Source organism: Sapajus apella, unplaced genomic scaffold, assembly GCF_009761245.1.
Source record: "Sapajus apella isolate SASKATOON/1434 unplaced genomic scaffold, GSC_monkey_1.0 scaffold4, whole genome shotgun sequence".
NCBI lineage: Eukaryota > Metazoa > Chordata > Mammalia > Primates > Cebidae > Sapajus > Sapajus apella.
Genome location: NW_022436944.1, coordinates 1,745,161 through 1,766,272, shown reverse-complemented (window position 1 = coordinate 1,766,272; position 21,112 = coordinate 1,745,161). Strand labels below are relative to the sequence as shown.

Sequence of the window (21,112 nt, the reverse complement as noted above, 5' to 3'; positions counted from 1 at the left end):
ATATATGTAGAATTACATATTATCTGTAATATATATAATTTATGATATATAATAGTATTGATCAATATAATCTATTGATCAGTGATTCAACTGAATCCCTGCAATGGCTTTCTCTTCTACTTCAAAATTTTGTTAACAGATTCTATTTAGCTATCAAATAGCTAAATGCTGGTAAAATTATGGGCTCTGGAACCAGAGAGCTCAGGTTGAATCCCATTGATTACTTATGTGACCTCTGACACAATGGTTTAAGCTTCAATGTCTCCATTCCATCACTGCTAAAATTACAGTGGCGATCTCACAGATTATCATGAAAGTAAATTAATTAATAGATGTAAAATGCTTGGAAGCACATGTGGTATTTAGTATGTACTAAATATATACCAGCATTGGTGACTGAAGTGGTAGTAGTGCCACAAAAGTGAGCACAGCAAATATATTTGAAAACATGTTCACTTCAGTCATCACAGAGTCTAAAAAGTTAAAAAACAGCTTTACCTCTCTTCCACATTCCTGGGAGACTGGCCGCCGTGGTTGCTATTCCCAATGAAATTTCGAATTTCTGTAAAGTAAGCATCTTCTTTGTCATCCAGAATCGCACCTGTACTTTCCAGTTCAGAATGAGGCGACGATGTTGCTGTACCTGTGTGGAGCAGAAAGTCTTTTATGACAATGATTACTGTTTAGTAACTTATTTGGAAACGCACTCCGTATGAATTTGATCAGTGTTGTTTCTTAAAACATGCCCTGTGGATATTAATAATATTAACTTTAGGAGGTCAATGTCTCCCCAGTTTATCATAATACACATGCTCATGACAGTCCTTTGGGAATATATTGAACCATTGAAATCATGAAGTACAGTCTCACAAAGAAGTCGCTTCTCTCACTAGTTTTTCCTTACCTCTATTGTGACATGGTAACGTTTGTATTCATATAATGAGAATTTAAGGTGAGATAAATTATAAACAAGCCTTAAATAGATTCTGCCATAAGACACTGTATATGAAGTCTTGGTTGCAGTCAATATGTTTTGTCTTGTTTTGTTTTTTGCTGATGCTGTGCTAAAGCATAAAACAAAAATACAGATTAAAGGCACACTGAAAATTCTACATCCTGGTTTGCTGGGCGAAGCTGTGGGTTGACTCAGAACACTCTAGTTCAGGGGCTGGTACAGTATTAAGACAATAGGGCCGGGCGTGATGGGTCACGCCTGTAATCCCAGCATTTTGAGAGGCAAAGGTGGGCGGATCACCTGAGATCAGGAGTTTGAGACTAGCCTGGCCAATATGGCAAAACTCCATCTCTACTAAAAGAACAAAAATTAGCCAGGCATGGTGGCGGGTGCCTGTAACCCCAGCTACTCAGGAGGCTGAGGCAGGAGAACTGGTTGAACCTGGGAGGTGGAGGTTGCGGTGAGCCGACATTGTGCCACTGTACTGCAGCCTGGAGGACAAGAGTGAGACTTCATCTCAGAAAATGATTTTTTTTTTAAAGGGCAATATTAGATCTGTTGATTACAGGATGATCTTCAGCTTCCTCGTCTATGAAAGACAAGACTTACAATACCCGTATCACAGGATTGGCATTAAGCTTACGTAAACTTAAACAACTATAAGTACTTTATACGTGGTTGAGCTTTACACCAACATTAGCTTCTGTTGTTTATCTTGCCCACAAAGTGTCTATAATTTAATAGTTCATCACAATAGTCTATATGACAAAAACCAGAGGTTAGAACATCCCCTCAGCTAAAAGAGGTTATAATCTAGGTCAACAAGTATTAACTCTGACATGTTACATTTTTAACTTTTTTCTCTAAAATAACTTTGATAAGAAAATTATAGTTGTATGCTATAAGGTTGCACCCAGGTAGACGGTGTGGCCAGTTTTGCATATTGGATTATACTTCTGTGTGTACCTAAAATCTAATATTTTAATACTACAATCATTAAATTGTTTTGAAGAAGATGAACAGTATATACTTCTGAGTAGTAATCAGACAAGATCATAAACTATGTGCTTTCATAGTAGAAGAAAGATTAATAATAAATTCCTTAAATAAAGACTACTAGTCTGTATTAATCCAACTTTTTTCTGTTCTTAAATCTCTTTTCCTGAACTCCATATCTGTTCTCCCCTACTCCCAAAGCATAACCTTCGTTCTCTGGAGACAAATTGTGACTGCACAGGTTGGCTCTGCACACATATGCCAGCTGGCAAATGTTAGTTAATGACTTATTATCTAACTATTAGAAGCCAAAGACTAGAAAACCTACAATCCCTTCTGCTAAATATGTGCTGGCAAAGTCCCAATTAAGAAAAGGCTAGTTTTATGGCAGTTACTTTTAACTTAATTTTATATCAGACTGTGTGACAAAAACAAAGCATCACTATCATTTGCTATGAGTTGCTCTGATGATGTCAACAGTCTCAAATATTCCCAGTCTTAAAAATTACCAAGAGAGGTTCTCTGAACTGCAGGCCTACTACAAAAGCAGCTATGCTTTCTAAATTAATATTCAGAAAGTGACATTCTGGGGCTGCCACTCTAAAAATTCTGCCATGCCCAGGGGCTACATTCTGTGCCAACAGGTGAAAAGACTGTCCCTTGCAATTTAGGGAATCTTGTTTCATAAGTCTCCTGTGAGTTTAGGTCATTGTCCTCTTTGCTTAATATTTCCCGTTAACATGAATTCAGGAAGATAAAAACGTAATCCAAATAAGGCCGCTGAATTATAAATTAATCAATGATCACATTGTTCACATGATTCTAAAATCTCAACAGGAGCTTGCTGGGTATTTTTACAGTAAGGTTTGATTTTGGCGTCAAAAGTGGAAAAAAAGAAGAAAGATCACATTATCTGATTATCTTTTAAAGTGGAAAAAGAAATCATCTTTGCCTTGTAACACAATTTATTACGTACCAGACATGTTCCCATTCTCATGTTTCTTTAGGTGTCTGTCTAAATTGGTTTGTTGACCAAAACACCTATCACATAAGTGACACTTAAATGGCTTCTCTTTATTGTGAATGTTGCGAACATGCCTCTGCAAGTTAGAAGATATACTAAATGATCTGTCACAGTATTTGCATCTGAAAAATAAGCAAAGAGAAAATATTTGCAAGCACATTAAAAGGTATCTCTCAAGACTAGTTAGCCAGCTATCAAAAATCATCACCGCTCATTTTAAAGAAAACAACAGTTTAAAGAAAAGGTGCAAGGAGAATGCTATTCACACAGTTAAGATTTCAATTCCAACAGAATTGCTTTAAAGACTTCTATGACTTTATCAAAAACCATAATAAAATATTGGTGATTTGGTTGCTCCCAAAATCATTACAGTAATTGGTACCGATATTTTAAGTAAACCACATAAAATAAAGCACCTCAGGGAACAGTAGCATTGTTTCATCATCTGCTTAGGACAATACTATTAAATTTTTTGTAAACAAACATCAAACATTCATACAGTTTTCAAATACAATAAAAATATCACTTTTTATTTCAAAATTATAATTCTTAGGAAATTGCTAATCCTAAAGAAAATTTCTTTATCAGTTTCAAAATAGCAATGGAAATTCTAGGTTTTTGAAACTAAGACAATGTGACTAACTGAGTGTGATACCAAAGAATCAGCTACCATAACCTGTAGTGATTAGGAGCTCCAAAAGCCTTTCCTCTATTAATCTTTAAACTATTACAAAAGAAAATAATAATGCCACTAAGTTCTCTTTTTGAAATAAAAGCAAAAGTCTTCCATTTATCTCTCTATTTCCCCCTATTTTTCATTTCCCTTTTTCTGAAAGAGTCTGTAGCAGTTTTGAACCAGGTTAGTTTTTCATGAAAGCACTTATTATTGGTTGGTTAATTGTTTCTGTCTTCCATGTGATAAAAAAAAAAAATCATTAAAAGGAAACTTTAAAAATATTTTAAAATGAAAATATAAAAATGTAAGACCCCCTTCCCCCAGCTGTCATCAGTGAAGAAGAAAAGGGGTTTTGTAATTGATAAGGTTATTGTCCTCTGTCATTTTCAGGGGCATGATCTTGGCTCACTAGAACCACTGCCTCATGGGTTCAAGCGATTCTCCTGCCTCATTCTCCCACGTAGCTGGGATTACAGGCACATGCCACCATGCCTGGCTAATTTTTGTATTTTTGTAGAGACAGGGTCTCACCATGTTGGCCAGGCTGGTCTCGAACTCCTGACCTCAAGTGATCCACCCACCTCAGCGTCCCAAAGTGCTGGGATTACAGTCTTGAGCCAAATGACTTTTAAATGAAAACTTGAATCTTAGAGGACATAAATTCTTAACTCATCCTTCCATGTGTGAAGGGCCCTTCTCCTCCCACTTCTGAATGCAGAGTTTGTGGTTCAAGAGCTCTAAAGCAGAAATCATCCCATTTCACTAGAGTTCTTGGGCTTCTGTGGTTGTCCTTACATGATGCCAGAAGTCTAGTCAGTTCGGTAGGAAAAATAATCTGTTCAACTAGTTACTTTGGCATAGTATCAATAAGCCAACACAAGTCCTGATTTAATTTTTCCCTCTTAAAAAACGGTTCTGGCATCATAAGGTTCTTCAACTTTCCTCACTTACAATATTAATAAAAAATGTGTGAAACCCCACATTATGGTAGTTGTAATAGTTTAGCCTCTGGTATTTTTTTTAATGCATATAAAGTTATGACCTTCTCTGCAATAACTGTTTACCTCCAACGCCCACTGCAATGAGAACTATGCTATATTTAGCACAGTTTATTCTGTGCTTAGCAGAATAACCTAGAAAACCCTGTTAGAGTAAACATACTCCCATGAAACACTTTTTAAAAAGTTTTTCACCCAAAATGCTTTCTACACAAATCATGAGGAAGAGAGATTATATTTCTGTCATGCTTCTAATTTTCTGCTTGCATGCAAAGGGTCTTTTCCAAATCGAGTAAGCATCATCTTTTCAAGTCTAAATAGGCATCTTCTAAACAATGATCAGTTGCTACTTTCTATCTCTCCTCTGCTAAAGTCTTGGCCAGAAGAAGAATGTTCAATGTTCTAAATAAAAACTCATTTCCTTCTACGCAACTCAAGTAAGAGCCTAAGTTTTAGAAATTCTTAAAATGAACACATAACACAGTCATGGGCAGTATACTATTAAGCCTTCCTAGTTATCAGATGTAGATATGGAGGTCAGACATGCCTCTGAGATCATGATATAAAATAAAAATGCTAAAGTGAGAGCTCTGGGCCTGGGTTTTAGTCGTGGCTCTATTAGTATCAGACTTTGCAGAAAGTAATTAGCATCTGTAAATCTAAATTTTTTCATTTGTAAAATGGAGGGACTGGGCTGGGTGTGGCAGCTCACACCTGTAATCCCAGGACTTTGGGAGGCCAACGCAGGTGGAGCACCTGAGGTTGGAAGTTCAAGACCAGCCTGACCAACATAGAGAAACCCCATCTCTACTAAAAATACAAAAAGTTAGTCAGGCATGGTGATGCATGCCTGTAATCTCAGCTACTTGGGAGGCTGAGGCAGGAGAATCGCTTGAACCTGAGAGGTGGAGGTTGTGGTGAGCCGAGATGGCACCACTGCACTCCAGCCTGGTCAACAAGAGTAAAACTCCATCTCAAAAAAAAAAAAAAAGGGGGGGGGGGGGGGGGGCTGATTCATCAAGGACACAGAACACAGAGATGAATAAGATATAGATTCTGCTGGGCATAGTGGCACCTGTCTATAATCCCTCCTCCTGCCAATAACCAGGAGGTGAGGTGGTAGAATTGCTTGAAGCTGGGAGTTCGGTACCAGCCTGAGCAAGAGTGAGACCTAGTGTCTATCAAAAACAAAACAAAACAAAACAAAACAAAAAAACATGGATTCTGCTGTCAAGAAGCTTGTGGTCTACTGGTATTCATCTTTCTGAAGAGATAATTTTCTACATAGGGACCATGTTTATGTTTAACTTTTACTACATAAAGTATTAAAACCTAATATAAAACCTAATAGGACTTTCCAGAAGGCACTGGTCAGCCACAGGAAGCAGACCTAATTTGTGCATCATTTACATACCATTTTAATTAATTTATTTATATTTTACTTTCTGAAATAATTTTAGACTTACAGAAGAGTTACAAAGATAGTACAAAAAGTTCCCATATACCCTTCACCTCAGTTCCCTCAATGTTAACATCTTACCTAGCATTTATCAAAACTGGGAAACTAATATTGATACAATCATAAACTAAAATACAGACGTCATGTGAATATCACCAGCTTTCTCCAGTGTTCTTTTTCTGTTACAAGATCTGACTGAGGATCCCACATTGCATTTACCTGTCACGTCTCCTTCGTTTCCTACAGTCTTTGAAAGTTCCTCGGTCTTTCCTTGCCTTTAAATGCCCTGACACTTTTGAATAGTACCGAATGGGAATTTGGTAGAATTTCCTTCAATTTGGGTTGGTCCAATATTTCCTCATTATTATAATGAGGTTATAAATTTGGTGGAAAATATATCACAGAGGCACTATGCCTTCTCAGTGCATCCTATCAAAGGAACACGATGCTGACATGTCCATCCCTTGGCGTTGTTAACCCCGATCCTTTGGGATAAGGTAGTAGCTGCCAGGTTTCTCTACTATAAGGTTACTACTTTTTCTCTTTGTAATTAACAAATAGTTTGCAGAAGATATTTTGGGGCTATGCAAATATCCTGTTTCTCCTTAAACCTTCACTAACTAAATGTTCATTTTTTAAGTAAACTTTTCTTTTTCTGGAGATGGGGTCTCTCTATGCTGCCCAAGCTGGTCTTGAACTCCTAGTTTAGGTGGTCCTTCTGCCTCAGTCTCTCAAAGTGCTGGGATTGTAGGGATGAGCCACCACACCAGGCCTAAATAAACTTTTCTTTTGAGGAGAGTTTTAGATTTAGAGAAAGGTTGCAAAGATAGTACATAGTACCCATTTTCCCCTCTTGTTAATATCTTCCATGTACATTCGTCACCACTATTAAACCAACATTGATACATTAATTAAACTATAAACTCTATACTCTATCTAGTTCACTATATTCACTCATTTTAACATTCAATTGATCTTGTCTGCAGCAATTATTACTGTGGTGTCCTAATTGTTTTCCTCATTTTTCTACACTGTTCATTGGAATTCTTATGCAAGGAAAACAAAAACAGGTTCTTCAACTTCCCTCACTTACAGGGGCTGGACAAATAACTGTTTAAGATCTCCAGCTATAACAAAATTCTGATTTGTGGTTTAAAAATACATATATGTACAGTGATAGCACCATTATTGGGTAGAATAAAACCATTGAATTCAAGTACAAAGAGAAAAATGAACATGATAACATAGTTTCCAGTACTCTTGCCATACCAAAACATGGGAGTGGAAACCTTTTCTTCCACTTAAGCAAAATTTCTGGTAATAGAATTTTTAGGAGGAATCACCTAATTTTTAAGGAGAAATCACCTAAATCTTCCTATTATTATATTTCTCTGAGACCTGTGATATCAAGTGCATTCTATCATGTATAAATTGGAAATATATAACTTATGATTAGCGATTGTAGGAAAGCAAGGAATCTGAGAAAACACTGATGTTTTAAGTTTAGCTCCCTCTTTCTTTCTTCTAAAATTTCAATTATCCTCAAATGGGCACGCATCTACCCATTTCCTTATTTTACCATTTAAAAAAATTTTTTGAAATATGATAAATCATTTACTTTTTTATTTTAATGGAAAAAGCACTCAGGAAAAAAATAATTTTATATACATATAATGTATAAGAATTTCAGGTCGGGCGCAGTGGCTCAAGCCTGTAATCCCAGCATTTTGGGAGGCCGAGGTGAGTGGATCACGAGGTCAAGAGATCGAGACCATCCTGGTCAACATGGTGAAACCCCATCTCTACTAAAAATTCTGGGCATGGTGGCGCGTGCCTGTAATCCCAGCTACTCAGGAGGCTGAGGCAGGAGAATTGCCTGAACCCAGGAGGCGGAGGTTGCGGTGAGCCGAGATCGCGCCATTGCACTCCAGCCTGGGTAACAAGAGCGAAACTCCCTCCCAGAAAAAAAAAAAAAAAAAAAAAAAAAAAGAAGAAGAATTTCAAAGGAGAATAACATTATATTACTTGTTACATAATATTCATTTTTGAGGAAATATTTACGAGTACCTAATACTGTGTGCAAGGCATTGAACATTAAATAATGTAGGCTATATTTTAAAGTTGGAAGGAGAAATGTTTATTTTCAATTTTTCATAAACAACATTAAAATTAGATGTGTTCAATGTGTTGTATGGCTGATCTGGGCATGTAACAGAATAAGCTAAGAGGTAATTTAGAGAGTTATTAATAAAATTACCCCATTTTCTATAGTATACTCTATTTTATCTGTTCTACCTCTAGTTTCACATTTTCTTCTCCCCTGACGACTTCCCCAGGTTTAAAATCTATTTTTTTTTTTTTTTTTTTTTTTTTTTTTGAGATGGAGTCTTACTTGTTGCCCCGGCTGGACTGCAGTGGTGTGATCTTGGCTCACTGCAACCTCCGCCTCCTGGGTTCAAGCAATTCTCCTGCCTCGGCCTCCCAAGTAGCTGGGACTACAGTTGCAGGCCACCACACCCCACAAATTTTTGTATTTTTAGTAGAGACAGGATTTCATCACATTGGCCAGGCTGATCACAAACTCCTGTTCCCAAGTGATCCACCTGCCTCGGCCTCCCAAACTGCTGGGATTGCAGGCATGAGCCACAGTGCCCAGCCTAAAATCTGTTCTTTAAACTTCCTATTGGAGTCTGTGGAAAATGACATAGCTGTGCTGGGGAAACAAAGTACATATGGGTTGTTAACTCCTAGCAGAGATTTGAGGCTTGAAAAAGGAAGGCTGCAATGTTATGATTTGTGTCAGTTAAGATAGTCTTAATCATTGAGAAAAGAGAACACAACAATAATAAAAAATAATTTTTACAATGGCTACCATTTCTTAAATACTTATTCTGTACTAGACACTGTGCTGGAACTTTTAAACTGAGAGGTGGGAAGCCTTGATTAAAGAAGCCAGAACTCTTCTAATTCTGATCCTCGCCATTAGTCAATTCTTTCTTGACACAAAATTGAACAGACATATATTCAGACATGCATAAAATAGCCTGCTATGAAACTGTGTTCACGAACCCCCTTTAACTACTATAATATTTATCAAGATATTTAGCAGATATCATTGTCAAACCTGTAAGGTTGCTCTCCTGTGTGGGTTCTCAAGTGCCGTGTTAGGTTTGCAGACCTTGGAAAAATCTTGCCACAGTATCTGTTATGAAAAGATGTTTATAAGAAAAAGTCAGCACAGTCGACTATATTTCACTCAAGCCATACAGCAGCCAGATGTTTACTCTTGATTTAATTAATCTCTCATGGAACACACATATCTTTGGCATTTAAAATTTGCAACGAAGCCATTTTACAGATATTAATATAAATAATTCTACAAATAAAGACTGCATTATAAGATCTGGTTGAATCTGTTCAAGTATAAACAAGCAATTTATGAAAATAGACTTTAGTTTTGATTGCTCCTATACATCTCTCTTATTAACTTGATATTTTTACATTTGCAAAGGTAAACCAGTCAAGGGGATAAAAATATGATGAGCGTTTGTAATTCTGGGTTGATGTAAACAGATTTCAAGTGTTTCAACTCATTTTACATGTTAGCCACAGTGATAACGTCCTATACATAGAGTGTTACCAGATCGAAAAAATCCTGAGACTTCATCCATCAGGACATGTACCCATAAAAGCTTTTTTTCTGGAAAGTGTCATATATTTCAAAGAGCAGATAAGTGATATGCCTGAGTCAGGTACTACAAATTTCTAAAGATGATTCAGGAATTATAAGCATAATTTATTTAGGAAAAAAAAAAATCACACACAAAGCCAGAAACATAAAACAAGCTTTACTACTGATGAGTAACAGAAAATTTACTAACTAGTTTTACTCATTTATGGACCTTATTTGTCTTTCATTAATGGCCTTATTCTTCAATGCCATGACAATTAATAAATATATGCTTGAAGACAGTAGTAGTATACCTTTAGATGAAAATAATTAATTGTGAAAGAAAATTCATAAATACCAAAGTGAGACAAGTAGATAGTATTTGGACTGCTTCCAACCTCATTTATCACAACCAAATGGCCTGTGTTAAAATTCTCATTTAATAATTTTTTTAAAAACACTATTTTTATATTTCACTAAATGAAGAACACTTTGAAGTGCCTGAGATCTATCATGGTGGCTATTAATCATCTAATCAAGAATAATTTCCAAAATAAACAGCTGGGCCTTTTGAAATCAGAGGGGAGATTTCTGGAAAGTCAGCCATAATTAACTGTGCAATTACCTGCAGGTATAGCGCTCCTTTCCCTTCCGCAGAAGGTTCTCTGGCAGGGCATTGGGAGGCGCTCTGAAGTTGAACATAGAGGGCACTGACTGTAGGAGCTCACTGGCCTCAGGTTTCAGGGCACTGAAGCTCTCTAGCTTTTCAGCCATGTTTTCAATAGCTGACATCTGAAATGTAAAAGCACAAGACCATGAAGCATTTGGCATCTTGTCTTCTATAATAATCTCTGGCAAACGAAGAACATCATTAAAAGGGAAGCATGAAATCTGCAACGGGTTGTAGAAAGAGACTGTAGTATCCCAGTATCAAATAAACAACAACAGAATTGATTTATTTAGGAAATACTATAAGTAGAACCAAGCTTATAAAATGCTGAGTGAACTTTTTGCATAAGACCTTGGTTAAGCCATTTTATCATAATCTGATATGTAACTGAACGATGAAACACATAAGAGAGCTAATAAAGCCAATTTAACTTTCTATTTGATTAAGTGACAGCATTAGTATCATGGTATGGACATTAACATAATGGAACTTATAGGAAAGTTGCTGTACCCCTTGCCTAGGTAATGAAAACCATAAGAACCATGCAGTCCCAAGAAAAGAACTGACAGCATGAAAGAACAGAAAGTGTTACAACATTACAGCTTAAGCCAAGTGTGTGTAACTCAGAAAGAAAAAATTAAATGTGTAAGAGGGTATTGCCTAAGACTACATTAAATTAATGTCTGGATATGCCATAGTTTTAAGTGGGATCATATACAAAGAATTTTGATGAAATATTAATTTCACCAAAGACAAAGACTGAGTTGAAATGATGGTTCATCATATGTTAATATAATTTCATACAACATAACTTGACATGTACCTTGTAATACAGGGGAAGCAGTTTATGTAACTACACTTTTAGAGAAACATTCTTGAAGGAAAATTATCCCTGCCTAATTCTTCCCCACTAACAATCTAATTTTTTTTGCTTATAGTCTTCAAGTTTTTGTTCACCTGCACACTGATTTGAGAGTCACAATCAGAGGATGGCATTTACTTTTTAAGTTGACTTGATCACTGTTTTTTAAAAATTTTTTGTAGAGATGGAGCCTCACTGTGTTGCTCAGGCTGGTCTTGAACTCCTGGTCTCAAGCAATCCTTCCACCTGCTTCAGTCTCCTAGAGTGCGGGGATTATAGGCATAAGCTACTGTGCCCAGCCTTAGCTTGATTCTTAAACTCCACAGCTAGAGGGACTCTCCCCTTTCCTTTGACCCTCTCAACATGTTGGGTTTCCTCAGGGCTCACATTTTATTTGGAAGCTCCTTATGACTGAATTTCTAAGTAGAAAAACAAACTTTCAGGCCATCTTGTTAAATCAACCCCCCTTTTATTTGTTTGGTTATCAGGGTAGTATGCCTTTAGAAAGCTCAAGAAGCTATTTTAAAAGGTGTTTGCATTCTGTATGCATTACACAAAATTCTTAAAGAGCTGGGATGCTAGACCACGGACACATAAGAATCAAGATGATAACTGCAAGTTCAAACAACTGGTCAACTCAAGAAACTATCCTTTTGATAATGAGACAGCAAGACAGAAATGAAGGCCTAATTTATGAGCTCAAGTTAAAACTAAAAGGCAACATTTCCTACTCAGAAGGAAAAATTAACAAAACATATATTCTGTGTACACACAGCTGGACAGAATACTGTCAGCTTCTTAAAGTAGGGCAAAATCTTAACAGCATGGCCTGAATATGATCTCTTCACACAAAAGGAATATTGTGTGTTTGATTTTTCAAATGATTATTCATGTTCTAGTTAGTTCTCTTTATTTTTCCCCCTTTATCCTGGAGCCTGCCCTCTCATTTCATGCCCGGACTCCTAATGCTAGCTACAAATTGCAACGTACAGGGTACCACTGCCAATTTGCCAAATGTCTTTCATCAAACACGGTACAAAAAAATCTCAGAGGAAAGTCAAGATACATTTACTTGTCAGACGACAAATGTGAATGCATTGGGAGGCAGTAAGGGCTATAAGCTCAGGGGTTTGATTCATAATCACTCAGCTGCTAAAACATTCTCCACAGATGCAAGTGGACAGCACATTTGTCACTATGAAGGATTCTGACACATACTGATCCGCAGGACAGAGATATGGAAAGATGCTGCTGCTCACAGAGGTTGGAAGAAATTCTGTCTCCACAGAATACTGTCATTATTCCCTTCCAGACAGAGCATTAGCATGTCTGTATTACTTTGGATTTATTTATTAGAAATCAGTCCAGAAATATTTTATGATACGCTTGTATTTGCATGTATTCCTTCTAATTGTTCCTTGTAGAAAATCATTTTGATATTCCACCCAACATGAAATAAATTTTCTGAGTGAAAGATGACCTCTGGCCTTCAAACTGATTAGCGCTAGTAACAAGCATGGGCAAAAGGGTCATAATCACACACATTTGTTGGGATGAAGAGTTAGTGCATGGGTAATGATTACAAGTGTTTTATTTATATACATTTAATAGGTAAAATTTCATTATCTAGTGGTTTTAAATCATTTGAGTGTCCATCCTGCTGACACACTCAGATTCCTGCAACAAAACATCTTATAGAAACACGTTTCCTTTTATATGGAAAATAGCTTACTCGTGACTGTTATTCCCGGCTTTCATCTCTAGCACACATAAACTACAAGTCTTTCAAGTTATTTGAGAGCAATTGGCTGTTGAGAAATGTGTCTTGCTTTAGTAGCTGCTAATAGCTAGCTCTTTTTGAAGAAAGGTCGCTGTGATTACTTTACCTCAAACTGTTTCGATTTGGGAAAACCATCAAGAAACAAGAAAATATATTATAGGCTTGATGGCTAAATAATGACATTCTTAAAGGTAACAGGAAAAAGAATAAGGGTTACACAAGTGTCTCTCTTACAAGCTGCCCCCACCTCTGGCTTCTGGTGTCAAATGAAAAGAGGATTAAATTGGAGTGGGGAAAGGGAGGGAAAGAAGATGGGAAGCAAGCTGAGGGTAACTATTAACACACGTACACATGTACACAAAACATTTTCTGCCCAGCCAGCAATCACTGAAGCAACATTGAATCCTTCTTTCCATCTTCTTAATATTTGCTCTTATAGCACTCGACCTCAGCTGAAAAGAAGTTTCCACATTAAGATAAACAGAAGTGACTCAGACATCTGCTAGATGGGGTAACTCGGCAGTTCTGTGACCAACATCAGCCCTAGTCAATACCTTAGATTAAGGTATTGGATTAATATGAGCTCTATTGAGTGTACAGATCAAAAACCCAACTTTCTCTTGCTATCTCGTCTGACTCATATGATGTTCCTCCAAAAGTAACATACTTCTTCCAGGAGAGAGTAAGTTTTGACATTCATTTTAAATTTTAAAAATCAAGATAAATTGGAAAAAAAATGGAACAGAATCTAGTTATATGTTCTTAAATTATGAAAAAAATGAAAAGGGCAATGTGTACTACTATGAAGAAGAAATTTGCTGAGAATTGGGAAATCAAAGTTAGATCATCTATTTTATTACCCTACGACCCATTAATGTCATAGGGTAATCTAAGATCAGTAAATGACAGTTTTTTTCCTATGGAACAGTAATTTTTATTTACATATATAATAGTTGATGTTATCAGCAGCCAGATGTCTGGAAGAGGAAGTCATTTCACCCTGTTCCAGCCCCCAAGAGGCTATTAACTTTATACTGACGCAAACTAATATTTAGACACAATTCCCTAGCTCCTACAAAAAATGTAGCTATCTTTCTACTCAGATAAAGTTAGTATTTTTAAAAACATTTCAGCAGGCAAGATATTATCAACTGGGTCCTAAGCATTTAGCTTAACATTTATTATCTGGCAGCTAATAATTGATGACATAAAAAGGTTTCTCATTAAAACTATTAAAATGACAACCTGATTATATGAATGATATGTCCACCAACACCATGAATTATGTGACCTAATGTTTTACAAATTAGATTACACATGACTTTATCATAAAATAACTAACTTTTCATAAATAACTTATGATGGGAAAGTTTGTAGATTTGGTAGTTTTCTATATTTATTCACTTGATAATCTTGAGAAATCACAAAATCATGGTAATATGGAGGAGAAGTAAATATTCCTATTTTATGGTTATCTCACTCCATGTATCACATTCAGCAGTCATGATTATGAAATCACTTAGTTTTTTCTTTATTTTTGTGGGTACATTGTAGGTGTATATATCTTGGGGTACATGAGATGTTTTGATATAGGCATACAATGTGAAATAATCACATCATGGAGAATGGAATATCCATCCCCTCAAGCACGTATCCTTTGTGTCACAAACAATTCACATGGAGGTTTTTTTAACCACTAAAAATTATAAGCATATATCTTTAAATTTCCTACTAATATATGTTTTATAATACAAACGTCAATCACATCTCTGAAAAACCTGTGACTCAATGGAATGGGAATGTTTCAAAGCATTACAATAGCAATCACTATGCTGTTGTATCAACTGTGGAAAAGGTAGTTTAACTTAAAGTCTGCATGGCCTTTGTAAGTTAGTACAATCATTGGCCATGTGTGTAGGGGGTCAACACCTTAAGCTTCAAGCAGCTAACAACAAAGCTACTGTCAAAGTCATACCGTACCTTCGAAAAGATGAGGACCATGAGGCACAATACTCAGGACAGATCTCTACCAGGAAAGTCAAAGGAGGAACATACTGGAAATGCAGGCCAGGATCATCAGAAAACAACCCCATCAGCTGCATAACTTTGCCTAAGTTAGTGGATTGATCTCTCTCTCCCTCTTTCTCCATAAATACTTGTATACTTTTAAAATAATGTTAAACCTTAAAAGTCTATCAGAATGAGAAAAATCACAATTTTATATATTTCACAAAAGAGATAAAATGGAGGAATTTCTGGTGAAGAAAAACTAATATCAGATAGAGGAAAGAGGTTAGTGCTAAAATGCTTCAACTTAATTTATATATAATTATTCAGTGACTTTAAAAAGACAGCTGAACTATATCCCAAGATTTTTCCCATTCTTCAGAAATCAGGATAATGTTCAGTGAAAAAGAGAAACGAAAGCACATATACTTAGAGAATATTTTTAACTATATGTTACTGCCACTGACCAAGTTTTATCTGGGGGTGAAAACTCAATAAGCAGTATTCTTTGTATCCCAAATAGCTTCCACAATAAAAAATAAAGCTATCCCCTAATATTATTAACTGAAACTGCCTGTATCTGGAAATAGTAACTGAAAGTCAAGGAAGTGAGACTAGATGCTAAAAGATCCATTCACTAGTTACATATGGATTTGTAAACATTTAGTTTTGTATCTTCAAATAGCCAGAACCAATTTCTGCCCTGGGATATATGGATGTGAATTCCCATGTCAGCCTGTATCTACACACAAGTTCAGGTTTTATCCTTTAGAAGGCTTTATCAAAAGCATCTTTACATGCTGATACAGGCTCCACCAAATAATGGTTGTTTTCATTTAGTGACCCATTTCGAAGTCTCGTTTAACAGCGTGTTCCCAGGTGTCCAGAAAGAGTTCTGTATCAAGGTATAATTATGTGGAATGGATCAGATTTATCGAATAAAATCATTCTGTAAACAATTTCTAGCTCACTAAATGCCCAAATATAACTGAAAGAATGCAGCTTAAGAAAGCAGGAAAACTATCTGCTGGAGCCATGTCGTGTAATGGAAAGAGGTTCAGAATTCTTTATGTCTGTACAGCAATTTAGAATGTAAGCTGTATTCTTTTTAATGTTACATCACTTTAGTCAAAAATATAAGTAGGAAACTTACCCAAGTTCTCTGATCAGGCAGTTGGAACTGGGAGCAAAATTGAAACAAAAACAAAAAATTACTTCTGTGTTGGTATCTTTATTGTAATCTATCCTTTGAGAAATTAACATTTATACTAAATTAGTAATTTTTGCTTATCATGTAACTGTACCTTGAGTAAAAGCTTTGGAAATAAAAATTAAATATTTTTATAACACTGTTGAATTTCCTCTATTTACCTAAATCAAACGTTTGAATCAAATTTCGTTTTTACAAGAAAGCTAAATGCTATCTACTAGCAAATCTTACAATAAAGCAGATGCTTCCCTTTTTATTAATTACTACTTGCTATAAAACAATATCCCTAAATATACTTTAATAACTAAACATTAAGCCATTTCCTGTAAAAATCCAATCTCTTGCATTTTCATAATGTTAATAACAAAAAAAAGATATTTATTCAAATATGAATTACTGAATAACAAAAGGATAATATACTTGGAAATTCACGACTTGATTTTTATTAGTATAGGACCCAGACCATCAGAAGTCAGAACACTTAAGAATGTTAATGGAAAACTAAAAAGATCTAGCTATTAATGACAATTTGTGACAAGATTCACTGGAAGAAGCTTCAGTGGGTTAGAAGCTCTTCCAGGAGACACAAAGGTTATATATGCTTAAAAATATCATTTTGCGTTGTTAAAGGAGATATATATTTTGCTTACATATGTTCTGGTATCTTTAATAAGGAAGATATGTAGTTTTTAAAGGATGAAAGCTTGATCGCAGATGAAATCTAACCATAAGAAATACTTGTTGAAAGCAAAATAGAAGATAAAGGACAGAAGATTTAAGTGATTTTTCACATCAAGGTATAAGTTATAACTTGGGAAAAGACTGTCTCCTCAGTTCCTTAGAATGTAGTAGCAGATAATCAGCCAATTTAAAAGGAATAAAATACAAAAGAATGAAGAAAGGACAGAAATGTAAGTAAAAGATTGTTGCAGATGTACTCAAAGCCAAACATTTGGAAATAAAATGTGCAAACAACCAAAAATAATATTTAAAGTATAGGAAAATCAAACGAAGGAATAATAGCCACTTTTACAATACTGTAACTGCCAAGTGACTTCATGAACGTTCACACAAGCTATCAGTGTGAATGCAAAGGATCCAAAATAGGAAAAAATAAAACGGACATTCGGAGGTCACACAATAATAACATTCCCTGCATCTTACCTATTTGTGGCCATTGAACTCCTTTTTAAAATTATAGTGTAAACTAAGAGACCATAAATAATTTTCAACCACATATGCAGGGAAAGCCTCTACAATGCTTATTTCTCCCTTAGAGTAAACTAATTTACTTGTAAGAGAAAACTAGAAGCTAAAAATTTCTCACCTGACCTGACAGAGCAAACATGATTCTTCAAGAATTGAACTAAGAGAAGACTCTAGACCCTCAGCATTTATCTTTTAATTTTGATGTATGTATTTATGTATCTTCTAAGTATTTTTGGCAGGATTTTTAAAATATGTATTATTACAAAAGGCAATAATATAGCCTAATAATCTTTCCATAAAATTCAATAAATTTTTATTTACTGAGCTAATCACTTGTCACTGACTAGGAATTATGGATTGAGAAGGGATATGCTGGGAACAATATAAAGATATACAAAAATTGTAAAACCAGACTTGCCAAGAGAATACCACTACGAAGCATCCTTATTTCTTTTCCCTAAAACATTGAGAATGTGATCCCCCCTTTATTACTATAATAACCCTAAGAAATAGATAGGGCAGATATTATTCCCATTTTGAAATGAAGATCCAGAAGCCAAGAGAGTCCATGTGATTTGCTCCAATATACTTGAATGGAAAATGAAGCAATAAACAGTTTTATGCAAGCACATTAGCTATGAAATCATGACAAGCACTGAGAACAGAGGTAAGTCATTCTGTTTTGGCTCCTTGAGTCTGTGCCACCCTTACTTCTCCCTAGTGAGGTCATGCCAAGAACACAAAAAGCATCTTTTCAAGTACTCCTAGATAGATGGCATGACCCTGGCAAAGAAATTGGGCAGGGGATGAGAGGAGGGTGTTTTAATAGCGTCCATTTATATTCATAATAAAATGTTTTCACACCCACTAATAAGAGCTCTTCCTCATTTAGGTCCTTCCACAAGCCAAGCACGATGCTAAATATGTTGTGTACATAAATGCCAACTCTTCCAGTTATCCTGGGAAGGGTAAGACTTGATAAAACAGGAGAGGAACTCGCCTGTATCCCAGCTATATACAGCATGACACACAAAAACAGCCATGATGGTTATAAAAACAATGAAATATTTCTATAGTAGTTGGTAAATAGCCTTTGCCCTAAGCACCCTGAATGTTCCCCTGCTTCCCTGGTCTCTTCCCCGAACACCCCTCAGATAGTCCCACTACCCAGCAAATAAGACATTAGCAGCTAGTGCAGCAAGAGCCTCCAGTATCCTGCTCCAGAAAGACAGAAATCCATTTTGATTGGTAAGTATTTACGACACACCAGGTTTTAAGTATTTTGATCATCGCTCTTGGGTCTTGTTCTAATAGCAACATGCAGCAATAGAGAGTCCCTTAATCTGATGTAACATTCTGGTGTAGGAGAAAAACACTGCCACTGTGCTCCCACAGGCATGTTTATGAAGATCTGAGGAATGACTGCTATGCTCGAAGCACTGGACACACGCCTCATCTTTTGTGATCCTTAATTAAATTTGGGAATGTTAAAATATAACATATTTTCTCTCTTATTATTTTATTTTAAAATACATACCTACTATGTTGCTAATGGCTGCAAATTCATACAGAATTACTGGTTGACAAAACCGCCCATCTTATGAACCAGTAAATTTACCTACATCAGCAAAAAATCTTTGAATTTCAAAGCGGATAGAAACCTTACACAGAACTCTCTCATTTTACAAACAAGAAAACTAAGAGGCAGGTAGACTAAGATGCTCAAAGACACTGAATCCCTGTTTTGGTTTTTCTCCATTCTATCATGTACTCATAGCACTCAATTTTGAAATGGTTAATTATGAAATTTTAAAGATTATCAGAATATGAAAATAATTTGATTACTGTAATATTACAGTAATTAATTATTGTAACATTAATGAATATATGAATATTATATTCTCAATTTATAATTATAAAGGAAGCTATCAAGAGAGATCTACTTTTTGTACAATATCTGACACAAAATATGTACTGCCTTCCAGTTTATTAGTCTATGAAACTTCACAAGTACTATTTAGTTCAGTCTAAATAAAAAAATATAGTTTATGATAAACATTAACTGTTTAAGAACTTCTTTTCCATAAAGTAATTATGTAAATAATATCCTTTAGTCTTCCAATATAAAATTAATACTAACTGGAATGTTTCTAAAACTTGTACTGCTAAACCACATATTATCTCATTTTGAAAGGGAGTGAGAGTTCTTTAGCAATAGTAGATTTATCCAACTAACCCAGGAGATTGTGTTACAACTCTCATACTCTTTGTTCAGGACTCTAGGAAGATACTTGAAAAAGTGTAAAAGAGATAACCGAAAGGAAAAGGAAAAAAGAATCAGATCCCATGATTTTTATTTAATTAATTTAATTACCTAATAGCTTTCCATAAGATAGCTCGCATAAGTCTCCCAATTTTATTAGAGTACTGTCATTTTTTTGTTTGAACATATTGCAACAGAACAAATTACTTTGTTTTTAAGAATTTTCATTAAAATGTTGCTATCTAGAAAGATCAGGGCTTGTATCCTTTAAACAAAATAAAAATAAAATTTATATTAAGAAACCACATTCAAGATGCTTATATACCGTATTTGTTCTTTCAATATGATTTTCCAGATGGTGACTGATAGGTAAACCCATTTTTTTAAAATGACTAAATGCATAAGGGCATTAGGATGAACCAGTTAGAGATAGTGCTGCTTTGTATTTTACTTGCAATGATAAACTATATATTTTGATAAATGAACACAACTTTGTTCTACAAATAGCATTGTGCATTGTGGTGAATTCTTGTGCAATTACAGAACTTTGCTGGAATGCTCACGGGTCTCTAGATAAATTCCTTCCCACTCTATGGTAACAACTTGTCAGGTAGACTCATTTCCTGTTTTTATCTAAGCTTTAAAAGAACAAGAATGACCTTCATGAATTTGGGACGAGTCACTGTGTGATCTATTTCTCGGTATCAGCAACGATGACATACAAAACACACCTTGGATATTTATTTTCTTAACTGAGTTCTGCTCACTCCAAAATGCACTGTAACTCAATAGACAGTTAATAGCAGACAATAATTTAACACTGACACCATGTTATTTTTACACATATATTAACTAATTTTTCTTTAAAGAGTGTGGGTTTTAATTCTGCTAGAATTTCCTGTGTTCTTCCACACGAGCGTCATAGGAAATCCTAATGTTCTCAAGATGTCTTTCATTTCATTGCACCTGCTTTTCAGGATCAACAAGTTAGTTTACAAGCTGGAAACCTCAAATCCAAAATACTTACTTGTGGGTGAAACAAGAACCCTGGAGAAGGCCTCAAGTATTTCTCTTTCAAAGCTTCAAGTGGGTCAGTTAGTTTTCTTTTCTCTACTCTGAAAGGTTAAAATTAGATTTTGGAGATGAATCAGTCTCACATATCAATCACTACATAATCACTCACATTTAAAGCAGCTAACAATAAAGCCAATGGTAGGTTTCTGGGAAGCATACTAATAAAAATATAAAGACATTTGTCTAGTTTTCGGAGATTACTCATGGCCCTTCTAGGTGCTTAAGGAGAGGAGGACCTATTTATAATGGGAAAAAAAAA

The 21,112-nt window shown here is 35.4% G+C and overlaps 1 protein-coding gene across 17 annotated transcripts in view; it reads right to left on the bottom strand.

The window, feature by feature from the left end:
- The window catches only part of MECOM (MDS1 and EVI1 complex locus), a 573,219-nt gene that overhangs the window by 9,547 nt on the left and 542,560 nt on the right, over positions 1 to 21,112 (bottom strand). For 10 of the 17 annotated variants that reach the window (XM_032260964.1, XM_032261073.1, XM_032261082.1 and 7 more), the window contains 6 exons: positions 20,807 to 20,894; positions 16,251 to 16,277; positions 10,404 to 10,570; positions 9,233 to 9,310; positions 2,928 to 3,097; positions 499 to 643 (listed from right to left, as the gene is read on the bottom strand). In XM_032260964.1, the coding sequence (XP_032116855.1) occupies positions 499 to 643; positions 2,928 to 3,097; positions 9,233 to 9,310; positions 10,404 to 10,570; positions 16,251 to 16,277; positions 20,807 to 20,894 (675 nt within the window). The remainder of the gene's footprint in view (positions 1 to 498; positions 644 to 2,927; positions 3,098 to 9,232; positions 9,311 to 10,403; positions 10,571 to 16,250; positions 16,278 to 20,806; positions 20,895 to 21,112) is intronic. The other 7 variants (XM_032260978.1, XM_032260985.1, XM_032261092.1 and 4 more) reach the window with 1 other exon arrangement.